Consider the following 12,014-nt stretch of genomic DNA (forward strand, 5'->3'; position numbering starts at 1 on the left):
TTCTCCGTTTTCGAACCCGGGAACGACCCAAGATGCGCGCGGTCAGATCAGATCAGATCAGATCAGATCAGGGAGATCTTGACCGTCCAGATCAATCTGCGCGGTAGTGGGCTGCACGCACGCACGTACGTAGACGATAACATTGGTTAGTGGTAACTGGAGTCGGTGGACCCGCACGAGCGCACGGTCGGTTTGCGGCATTTAAGCGTGGCACGAATCTCGAAGGTTGAGATGGCAAAATGTGGCGGACCACCTGCTTATCTGTTGCTGTACTGACGCATACATACAAATTCACATTATCTAGAGTTTAAATTTATAAAAAAAATTAATATTTGCTGCTTTCATAAAAGCTTCAAGTACAGTTTAAAACTGAAATAGAAGTACCAAATAAGTTAAGAGGCTTTAGAACAAGAAGAATTAGCCAAGGATTTTCTTTCTTTTTTTTTTGGTTGTTTATCTATATACAAATTAGCTATCAAATGACGGTTCATATCCCAGCAAAAACATTTGGTCCGGCTTACAGAGAACACTCAACAAAATTGAACTAAATAGCACAACAGCATCCTCTACAATATTTGCACAACCATATCGACACCTCTCACTTTTCCAACAAAAAATTTCACCAAATCGGGTTTTAAATAATTCCAAGTGAAAAACTTCCATCAGCCTACAATAATAATGATAAGGCAGCAAAGGAAGCTGCTAATCCAATGCTTTCATTCATAGGGATGTAAACAATTCTTTAACCTCATTTGCCACCTTCTCCTGGATGGGCTTAAATGGAATCTGCCTCACCACCTCGGCCCCAAAGGAGAAAATAAGAGCATCCCTCGCCGTCTTCAAGTCCACCCCTCTGGCTCTGAAATAGAAAAGCTGCTGATCTTCGAGGTCACTTATGGCGGCTCCGTGCGAGCATTTGACATCATCTGCGACGATTTGTAAGTTTGGCTTCACATGTACGAGCGCTTGAGGCGCCAAGAGGAGGCACTTTGCTTGCTGGCCGGCATCGGTGTTCTGTGCGAACCTGGGCATGCCAAATTCGGTCAGATAGATGGGCAGGATTCAAGAATTCAACTAGGGTTTATACCTCAGTTTGGTCCGTAGAATTCAATTTGAAATAATTTCAGAAGTGTTTCGGTTAAGTCTTGTCGTTCAGCCTTCCTCAAGAGAGTTAAACAACATCTTGTGTGTCATCATGGTCAGTTAAAACTAGACTATGCGGCATCTTACTCGGAATTTTGTTGGCCTATATAGGTGAAAATTTACCCACCAAATGTTTGTACATGGAGGTTTTCAGCTGAAATGCTCATTTGATTCATGCGCAAATGTTATGAGAGTATCTTTTCAGATATACAAGTCTAATTCAGCTGTAACAAGCCTAATTCAGCTGTAACAAGCCTAAATTAAAGCTGACCAAGATGCCGCATGGAGACATCAAGCTTCTACCAACTCTCTATTGATGGGAGTTGGCAGGACTAGATTGTATAAACTAGAAAAGTTTAAGCTACATTTAAAGAGGAATCTACACATATAAAGAGAAGTTAAGCATGCAAAGCAAAGAAAATTTTGGAGCATCTGTGGGGATTTCCTACAAACTGTTAAACTACACATTTAGGAAAGTGCAATTTATAAAATTAATACTTGCTGTAAATTACATGCTAAAGATATTCAAACAACCACTGATTTCCAACATCATAATACGTAAGTTCTGTGAGATCTTGCATTCTATGGATCAAAGTCCTACCAATTCAAATGCAAAAAGTAAATGAGGAATCAAGCACCTGTTGACCTTGATGTTTCCATCAAATATAGCATGTGCTTCTGACTCACAAACTATGCACTTGTGAAGCTGCCGAGAGTACCCTCGAGGATGGTCCAGGACTAATCTGCTATGCAGGTCATGTATCTGCTTATTTCGAGACGACAAGTGAAATGAAGACAATTCCGTTACAGTGTCAGGGCCTAACTGCTGGATGTGGAGATTGTGCCTGCTTAATTTCGCACCTGTATTTACCTCAACGAGGTTGTAAGTGCTCGATGATTTCTGCAAAAGCTCTATATAGTTAATCACTGGAAATATCAATGCTTATCATCTGTGTTGCCAACATGACACTTTCAACCACTAGCAACAGCAAGTTAATACCTTGAATTGTAGATATATGCAAACCTATCAACTCATTGAAAAATGTTCCAAATAAAATTTGTCTAGAGAAAAAAAAAAAAAGAAAAAAGAGCACTCTAGAATGCTTTTCCTATTCTCAATTATTGATCTAACCTCTTCAACTTCTCATTTATGGATCACAAGCTCGTGAGCATGGGAAAAAACAACTCTGGAATAAGGAGCTTACGTTTCTTCACATCAAAAACTCCATTCTCTTCTATATAAAGATGGAGAAGCCTAACCGAAATCCATATGCCAATCTTGTATTTTTGTGGATGCATCATTGGAAGTTTGGAACCTATACTTGTTAATAAACAAGTTGGGCTTGAACTGAGTTAATATACATTCAGTTTGGGCTTCATGGCAATTATTTTGTGGTACGTCCAATCTACCTAATGATACTTGCAATTGCGAAATGCTAAATTAGTTTCCAAATTGCAACTGTATTTAGTAACCTAGTATGTACTAATTTAGATATAACAGCAATAATTGTACCAAATAGCTCGTAAAATACATCTATGATTCTACGCAACTAGAGCCAAACTGGCATCTATCAATGAACCAAAACACAGCTAGTCGGATTCTTCTTCACAAGATCATTGAAGTATGAACACAACAATCAAACAGATTCAGAACCAAAATAAGTTCTAGAATTTATAAATTCGTCTAAATACAAGTGCAAGCAGGAAATACAAGTTTTGAAACAGAATTAAGAATGGGCATTGAAGACCACTACCTGCCGAGCAACTGTCCATTTGACATGGGCCGCCTTTATCGGCTGCCTCTGCACGTATGAGTGCGAAACCTTCGCACCATCTTCGACCACAATCTCCATTACCGGATTAGCCCAATAGCACTTCTCCTCGCCCCCGTCCACTCCAAAGTGCTCCTCCACTAATGCGACCTCTGCTCCCTCCTCTGCCACAACCAAAACCCTAGGGTTCGACATCGCCATGATCTCTTCCCCTTCCCCAGCTCCGCCACTATACCCGAACTGCACATGAATCGGCTCCAACATTCGCACTCGCAAAGGCACATAGATCACAGCAACATCAAGAGCGCCCACACTGTTCAAATCCCAAAACAAATCCTTCTCGAACTCACTTCCAGAAGCTAATACGGATTGAATCCGATCGTAGAGAGCTCCCGCGGGGGCATTGCCGATGCTTCCAACGAAAACCCCATCCGGGAGTGCGGATAGCCGGGACAGAGAAGGGGCGAGCACGCCATCGACGATGACGAGGAGGTTGGAGAACGGCGAATCGATCGGAGAAGAAGGAATCGCAGGGGTTTGGGTGGGGACTAGAGGGTACTTACGTAGGTAGGAGATATCGGTGAAGCGGAAGGGATCCGATTTCCGGGTCGGCCACGGCGTGGAGAGGAGGGATCGGGAGGAGGACTCCCTTAGGGTTTGGAGAGGAGGAAGGGATTGGATCGGGGAGGAGGAGAGGGAGTCCTCGAGCTTCTCTGCGATCTCGAGGACGAAGGGGTCGGAGACGGAGGGGGCGGCGGAGAGGGAGGAGGAGAAGGGTCGGACTCTCCGTGGAGGGGTTAGGGTTAGGGTTTGGGCGTGGGAGCGGGGGAGGCGGAGGGGAAGGGGGAGGAAGGGGGAGGAGGTGGAGCCGCAGCACGACATTTCCAGTGGGAGTTTTCTCGAGTTCGGAGGAGACGATTCCGAGTTCTCGGGATTTGGTGGTGGCGCGTCGCGTCGAAAACCGGGGCCAGTAATTGTGACTGGTGACGGGTCGGGTACGGTTCTGGTTCGGATTGGGTTCGCGTAGGTGTTGTTACTGTACACGGGCTGGGTAAATTGAACCGGTTTTGGGTGCTGAACCAGGTCCGTCGAATTTGCCACCCAATTTGGGATTATTTACTAGTATTACCAACTGGAAATTATATAATTATTTGAATCAATATATGGGAAATTATAAACTGTGACAATAAATCTATGCTCTATAAGAGAGAAAATAATAATAATAATAATTTTTTTCATTTATTTAGATAAATTTTTGAAATGGAAAAGAAGGAGAAAGTAGGAAGAAAATTATTATTCTTTCAAAAATAAATAGAAAGAGAGATTAAAAAACTATTATTTGGTTTAAAATAGAAATAAAAATCGGAATGAACTGAAATCAGAGACAAAATGGTAAAATCTTTCAATATATTTGGTTTCGAATAACAATCAAAATGAGAATACTTAGATTCATGTCTTCACTATTTGCTTAAGATGAAAAAAAATGGCTATAAAAATAATTAAAAATATAAAGTATAAAATTAAATTTTTAAAATTGAGTTCGGAACTAAAAATATATAATTAAATTTACTATTTAAATTCAATTAGAACTTAATATTAAAAGTTTACATCAAATTTTTAAATTATTAAGCCAAAATTTAAATGTGATTTTAAAAATTTTAAAATTTAAAATTGAGTTGACAATTTAAGACATAAAATTAATTTACGATTGATTGGAATTAAAACTTAAAAAATGTAATTTAAATTATAATTTGAATATACAAACTTAATTTAAATTTTAAATAAAATTTAAAATATAAAATTTGAATGTAAATTTAAATTTATATACCAAATACAAAATGCTGATTCAATTTAAATTTCAATTTCAGTGCAAATCAATATCTAAAATCTAAAATTTAGTTTCTAATTTAAAATAATATTTTAATTAAAAATTAAAGTTAAATTTTATAAATATATAAAATATAATTGAGATATTTGTGTAACAAACATTTATTCTACTCATATTCAAATGAGAGATCTCATTCCACCAGAAAATCGGAATAGGATGAGACTCTCATATACCAAATTCTTGCAAATGGAATAAGTTCATTTCTACTATGATTGGTTGATAGAAAAAGAATGATCAAACAAGTTATAACATTTTTCTTTCTCTTCTCCAATAAGGAGGTTTTTTTGTTTGTTCTTTTCTTTTCTTTCTTCAGTCTTCCTTACTATTCTCTTCCGACTAAAAAAAGTTGCAGTAATATGAATAGCTAACTAGTAAAGTTATCCGCGCATTGCGGCGGGCTGATACTATGAGAGACAGAAGATTGACAAACTAAAATATTTTAAAATTTTTTCACTTGTCATGAGAAATCAATAAATACAAATAAAAGATATAAAACAGATATAACAACATTTATAATTTCAACAAATAAATTATACGCGATAATAATTAAAAAAAAAAGCAATAAAACACTACTCCATACGCACCTTAATTGTGTTGCTGATATCGGAAAGGCGAATCTTGATCTCCACTTCTTATTCACTGCTATTATTAACGTCGAGTTTCTGTTTAATCACGATAATACATATCTTATTTTATTTATTTTTTTATAATATTGATTTATTTAGATGACAATGAATGTGAACATATTAATTAAGAAATTGCCATATGAGAAGACGAAACATCACATGAAGATAAAAGAGAATAAATTCGATCATTAGGAATTAGGAAGAAGGCAAAGATGGGAGAAGAAGGCAAGAATGAAGGAAACTTTGTCATGTGGCAAAGTTTATGAGGAATAATGTATAAGGTAAGGTATAGAAGGTATAGATAACTACACATGAAACATATAAAAAACTCTTTTCATTAGATGAACTAATTCATTGGTTAATTAAATAATTATTATTCTTCGCATGATAGGTCATAATTTTTTTTTTTTTTTTATGTCTCTCACCGGAACAAAATAATGATAAAAAAAAATAGTGCATTGGGACACAAACTTATTATTTCTTACTAATTAATCCATAACAAAATCAAGCTCCAAAGGTGTTGCTTAGCCTATGCTCGACTCCGATAATCATATGATTTTCTTGCATTAGTAACCAGGGGTTTTACTAAGAAATATGCATTTACATGTAAATGAAGACTATAAGCTTATAATATTATTTTAAAAAATATTATTATTTTATATTATCCTTTCAAACTGAAAAGATAAAATTGGGATTAATTTGTGGATTTTCTAGATGTTAGAAGCTGGACACCGTACTTTTTATTGCCAAACTTTCTACTGTATTACACTTTAATGTATTACACATTTGCACTTTAACCTCTGGTTGTAGTTTATTTGAAAATAATCTTTTAAAATATGTTTAAAAATAAACTACAATAACCAGTTCGTTTATATATAAAAGAGTAAAATATTTATTTACAAATAATCTTCTTTTTAACCATCAGGGACTAAAGTTTAATACTTGTTAGAAAATGATTTAACTAGATATCAGGATCAAATCTACAAACTTGGATAGGACAGGGATCAAGTGGCAATATTAAAGTAAGTTTTGCCAGCTATTTTAATTAAATAAAAAAGAAAGGGTTAATTGTATACACGTTCCTGTAAATATGGTGAATTGCAAATATATTCCTGCAAAACTCAACTTTCATAAGTTGTCTCTGCAAAAGTCCTAATGTATTCAGATATGTCCCGCTGGTTAGGATCCGTTGGAGAACTGTTAATATGCTCGTAAAATAACATTTTTGTCCTCACAAAAATGTCCCTTCAAAAGCACATTTGTAGAAAATGTCCTCTTCTTTCTCTTCCTCTTCGGGCCGCGGGAGCGGACGGCGACAGTGGCGGATCATCGACGACGACGACAAAGAAGAAGAAGGAGGAAAAGAGGAGGATACGAAGAAGAAGGAGGCGGCGGAGGCCGTTGTCGACCGGCGGTGCTGCCGGGGATGGCCCATGGGAGCACCGCTCGATATCCCACGAGGAGGAGGTCAGCGTCGGCAGCGAGCTGCTTGAGGGCGTCGAAGGCGGCGGCGAGGTCGCTCTGCATGCGGAGCTTCCCCGCGAAAGGGTCAGGGGAGCGGTACTGCTCGATGGCCAGGGCTAGCGCTAGGGTTTCCTGGAGGGACCAGAGGAGCTCGGAGGCGAGCTGGTTCGCGGCGAGGTTGGAGAGGTCGTCGACGACGGAGGAGAGGCAGGAGGCGGCTGCGGCGACGGCGCACCACCGGCAGCGGAAGCATCGCGCGGTGGTGGCAGAAAAGCCAACGACGAAGAAGAGGGATGAGGAAGAAAGAGAGGAAGAAGAAGGGGATAAAATTGTCAATTCATTTATTAATTAACCATGATTAAGTATTTTAACTGTGATTAACGAAAATTTTCTAACGGAATCTAACGGCAGGGATATATCTGAATACATTAGTACTTTTGCACGAATAACTTATAAAAATTAAGTTTTACATAAATATATTTGTAATTTACTATATTTGTAGGGATGGGTATACAATTAACCCAAAAAGAAAAATTACAAGGGAATGAGACGCAGTATCAGAAACCAAATGCTAGTGCTGTACAAGCACAGCTCATACCACACCGCTATACATGGCGTCCTCTTCTTCTCTCTCAAATATCACAGGGGCAAAATCGTCATTTTACAGCGCCACTATATAGAATCGCACCGTCACCAATTCACCCCTTCGTCTCCTCCTCTCATCTCCCTCCTCCCCACTGATCTAGGTTCTTCCACCGATCTAGGGAGAGAGTAAAAGGGGGAGAGAGAGAGAGAGAGAGTGAGCGAGAGAAGAGAGTGTGAGGAGGCGATCTATATACCTCGATGTCCATGGCTTCCTCCTTCGACGCCTTCGGAAGCGACGGGGACGAGGTGGTGAGGTCCTCGGTGCGCCCCTTCGACGACGACGGGTACCTAGGGTACGACCCTCGCCTCGCCTCCCAGCGCTTCGACGGGTACTCCGGTTTCGGCGCCGCCGCGGAGGATGAATCCAAGGACACGATCGAGATCGCCGACGATCCCAACCCCGGCGGCGCCGGATTCGACGAGATCCATGTCCGCCACGTCTCCGGCGACGTCGGCAGCGGCGGAAGCTTCCCTCCGTCGCCGGAGCCCTACGGGTTCCGATCCGATCCCATCCCGGATTTTTCCTCGTCCCCGTCCCGCTTCTCGATGCCGGAATCGAACGGGAAAGCTTATGAAGAGGGCGATAATGGCGACGTCTTTGCTTCCGATGGCCCGATCCTCCCTCCCCCGAGCGAGATGCAGCCCGAGGAGGGGTTTATTCTGCGGGAATGGCGTCGGTGAGTCCTCTTTTGCCCAGATCAGCTTATCTGATGCTTAGATTTGTTTGGAACTATGATGCTGTGAGATATCTTAGATTCATATGCTTAGATCTGTCTTTTATTATTATTATTATTATTTGGCTTTTACCTGAATAATTTTCAGATTATTTATCTCTCGTGATAGATCCAAGTATTTACAGATGATGCTGATTATAGATCTAATCTTAGAATATATGGATTATGCTCTGTTGCATCTTATATCTGGCATGAAATAAGCATGTCTTATGGTGTCAAGAAAAAAAGTCTCTTTGTTACTACAATAGTACAACTTAATGTAAATCTAGAATAATTGGTCTACTGTTACATGTTGATTAGTTTATTGAATAGATTTGTCAACATAGAATTGAGGTTAAACACACAACTTCTTTTGCATGTCTTACTGCAAATATCCCTCTCTGCTATCAGTGAGTAGCATACATGCTCAAATGCCAAACAATGGCAAATTAAAGAATCAAGGTCCAGTTTGCCCTGGGCTGACTTTAGGCCTGGGATGGGAAGTTATAATCCAGTCTTCTGTCTGTTTGGGCTACCAGCTTTGCATGGCAGATTGCTTACTAATCTCAACAATGAAGAGGTGTTTACTGCCCTTGAAAAGGTAGAACCGTGCTAGGAGGCAGATGTCACCTAAAGATGTGATTTATAAGTGAGGAGTATGGATCCCAAAAGTTCTACTATGGTAGCAAGGTGGGGAATAATTGAACATGGGAAGAAGGTGAGTATCATTAGTGTATTGAGCTACTGTAGGAACTGTAGTATAAATGGATCGATATAGGTTGGAACATAGATGGCTTTAGAAAGCAGAGAGTATAGAATAAGGTTAAGGTATTTATTGTGTCTTTGCAGGATTATATGAATGTAATTGTGAATTACTTGTCCTGTTTGCACCAGACATCTCTCTCTTTAATGTCTCAATGCTCATAACACGTACTTTGAGAAGACCTTCACCGATATGGTTAAATTTGTTCTGTGTTGGTTAGTTAGAGATTGATCAATGGTGGTCTTGCAAGAGCACATAGTTTTTGTTTATTCCACCCTAATGGATTGATTTCCAATTATCCTGGTGGTAGCGAATGCTGGTTGGTGGGTGTAGACAAGTCGCTTATTATATTAGAGGAATATTTAAGGATATTTTGTTTGAGTCATCAATCTATAGCAAGGATGGGTGCATGGAATATAGAGCACTTTGCTTATCCAATTATTTAATTTGTTTACCTATGGAGGATTTCTTCTATTCTCTTGCTCAAAAGCCAGCACTTCACTTTTTCGTACATGATTATGCATAATTTTCTTTTCTTTTCTTTTTTTCTCGTGCTTCTTTACTCTGAAGTAGACGAGTGTATAACTTGCTGGAGTTAAGTTAAGATAAGCAGATGTTGCAGATTTAGCTTGAACTTCTACAGGAAATGAGTCCCAACATGGTGTAAGAAAAGACCTTTTCAACTGTAAAAACCTCTGTTTATGTTTTTAATAGGATGTTGTGCTATTTCTCGGCAATAGTTTTTCTTCTTAGTATATTAAAGGTAGGGCTGAACCGCCGAAGAGACTAACTCTAATCAGCAAACATACAGACAAAATGCTATCCTTCTTGAGGAGAAAGAGAAGAAAGAAAAGGAGTTGCGTAACCAAATCATCCTTGAAGCTGAAGAGTATAAGAAAGCTTTCTATGAGAAAAGGAAGCTGAATCGCGAGACAAACAAGGCTCAGAACCGAGAAAAGGAGAAGGTAAATTAATCAATCTTTTTATATGCTTTGTATAAGCTAAAATCTACACTGACAATTTTAACAATAGGGTATTTTCAAAATAGATCCCCCAACTATTTATTTATTATTGGAAGCTGCACATGTTTTGCTCATTTTTATTTGAGTCGTTTCCTTCAGATGAATTGGGGATTCCATCTAATATGGTGGGGATTCAGTTAAATTAAGCATCTTTGGTTAACAGTTGATGGCTGATAACAGTTGTTTAATATAACTGAATCTCTAATTCGGCTGTTCAGGGTAAAAAAAAAAGAAGAAAAACTCAAATCAACCAATCAAAAAATGAGGGGGTTGTAATGCATTTTTACATTTCTTGTATTCTCACTTGGAAAATCTTCCTATACTAGTTTCTCTGTTTCCTTGCTTCATGGCCCAGCTCTTCCTAGCCAACCAGGAGAAGTTCCACGCCAACGCAGACAAGCAGTACTGGAAAGCTATAGCCGAGCTTGTCCCGCACGAGATAGCCAACATTGAGAAGAGAGGGAAGAAGAAAGATCAGGAGAAGAAGCCGTCTGTTGTGGTCATCCAGGGCCCTAAGCCCGGCAAGCCCACGGACCTCTCCAGGATGCGCCAGATACTGATTAAGCTGAAGCACACCCCTCCGCCCCACATGAAGCCCCCACCCCCACCTGCCCCAGTCGCCAAGGAAGGAGCTCCTGCAGAAACCGCAGCAGCTGCTGGGAAAAAGCCAACCACGCCAACCAAAGAAACCCCAGCAAACGGTCCCCCGGCCAAGGAAAAGACCCCCGCTACATCAACTGGCCCTGCAGCCCCAGCGACCAATCCAGATCCCGCTGCCTGAGAAAAAGCGATCATTGCCAAATAGCACTATCTTATAGCAAGCCACCGGTTGGTGATAATAAGCTTATATTTAAGCTTTTGAATTACTGGAATCATGATGGTATTATGCGATACTTAGATGCTATCTTATCTGATTTACGAAACTTCGCTTGCCTTTTGTAGAGATATGGCATTAGTGGTGTAGGATTGTATTCCGAGATGTTATTTTTACTAAGATGTGAATGTGTGGTGATGATACTCTCGTGTGTTTGTTCTACTGTGGATCGTATGTGTCCCTACAACCTTTGCCCGGATTTAGTTTAATGTTTTCTCTTTAGTGGTTCAGAGATGGTTGTGTATCCAACTACATGTTGTTATTCATCACTGAGGGATGGTTGTGTATTCTGCTGTTATTCATCTTACACTGCTTCATTTGTAACTGCCCCACTCGCACACTGATGTTAATAAACTTTGTGGGCTTTAAATCTCTGGTTCCTAGCAGTAATGTTCTAGTTATTATATACATTGTTATTATTTTTTGCATTGTTCTTAAAGGACAATTTGTTTTAACAATAATTGCAATTTGTGATCTTCGAGATAATGTGATGTGACTGCGTTTTACCTATTGAAGTTTCTCTCAACGCCGTAATATTTGAAACTTGGCTTCACTTAGATTTTCTCCAAGTTTAACTTGGCTTCACTTAGATTTTCTCCAAGTTTTACTAGTCTTTCGCAATTTTTCTAACTGCTGTGACTTGTGAGACTTTTGGGTCTGTTTGGTATTAAAGGCAATCTATTATTAATAAGATAAAATAGAGTGGGGGCGCAAGTATGGAGTCCGACTACAATGCTATCGATAACACCAAACATTTGATACTATTAAGTTTTCTATCGTTAGATCATTCTTTTTGATTATTTTTATCCGTTAAATCATATTATTCAATCTTAAAGAACCACTATTATTCTAATCAAAGATCGCTTCATCCACGAGTCGAAAACTATACCAATAACTTCTGTACTTTTTAGTTGGATTACAGAAAATATATTATAACTGATTTATTGTAATATATAGAATGAGATAATGTAATATTATGTACAAAAATAAATATGATAATTTTACTTAAAGGTATGAATGACTTTCCTTTGGCGAGATCTCAATGTGCGCGCGTCATGGACAAGTTAGGGCTGGGAGCGGGGCTTATAAAAATTATCAAATTTG

At 39.2% G+C, this 12,014-nt stretch overlaps 2 protein-coding genes across 2 annotated transcripts; one reads left to right on the forward strand and one right to left on the reverse strand.

The window, feature by feature from the left end:
• Positions 474-3,865, reverse strand: LOC109727629 (protein ABCI7, chloroplastic). The gene is made up of 3 exons (XM_020257791.1): positions 2,898-3,865; positions 1,782-2,044; positions 474-1,024 (listed from the first exon to the last, which is right to left on the reverse strand). Exons 1-3 carry the CDS (start codon positions 3,795-3,797, stop codon positions 721-723), a joined length of 1,467 nt encoding a protein of 488 aa, XP_020113380.1. The 5' UTR covers positions 3,798-3,865; the 3' UTR covers positions 474-720.
• LOC109727285 (clathrin light chain 2-like) lies at positions 7,586-11,296 on the forward strand. The gene is made up of 3 exons (XM_020257344.1): positions 7,586-8,215; positions 9,826-9,979; positions 10,392-11,296. Exons 1-3 carry the CDS (start codon positions 7,737-7,739, stop codon positions 10,815-10,817), a joined length of 1,059 nt encoding a protein of 352 aa, XP_020112933.1. The 5' UTR covers positions 7,586-7,736; the 3' UTR covers positions 10,818-11,296.

Source organism: Ananas comosus, linkage group 22, assembly GCF_001540865.1.
Source record: "Ananas comosus cultivar F153 linkage group 22, ASM154086v1, whole genome shotgun sequence".
Taxonomy (NCBI): Eukaryota; Viridiplantae; Streptophyta; class Magnoliopsida; order Poales; family Bromeliaceae; genus Ananas; species Ananas comosus.

Coding starts and splice junctions, on each gene's coding strand:
- LOC109727285 (XM_020257344.1), top strand. CDS start 7,737: ATGTCCATGGCTTCCTCCTTCGACGCCTTCGGAAGCGACGGGGACGAG. Junction 8,216..9,825: donor ATTCTGCGGGAATGGCGTCG/GTGAGTCCTCTT, acceptor GCAAACATACAG/ACAAAATGCTATCCTTCTTG. Junction 9,980..10,391: donor AGAACCGAGAAAAGGAGAAG/GTAAATTAATCA, acceptor TTCATGGCCCAG/CTCTTCCTAGCCAACCAGGA.
- LOC109727629 (XM_020257791.1), bottom strand. CDS start 3,797: ATGTCGTGCTGCGGCTCCACCTCCTCCCCCTTCCTCCCCCTTCCCCTC. Junction 2,045..2,897: donor AATGGACAGTTGCTCGGCAG/GTAGTGGTCTTC, acceptor GAGCTTTTGCAG/AAATCATCGAGCACTTACAA. Junction 1,025..1,781: donor GGAAACATCAAGGTCAACAG/GTGCTTGATTCC, acceptor TGGCATGCCCAG/GTTCGCACAGAACACCGATG.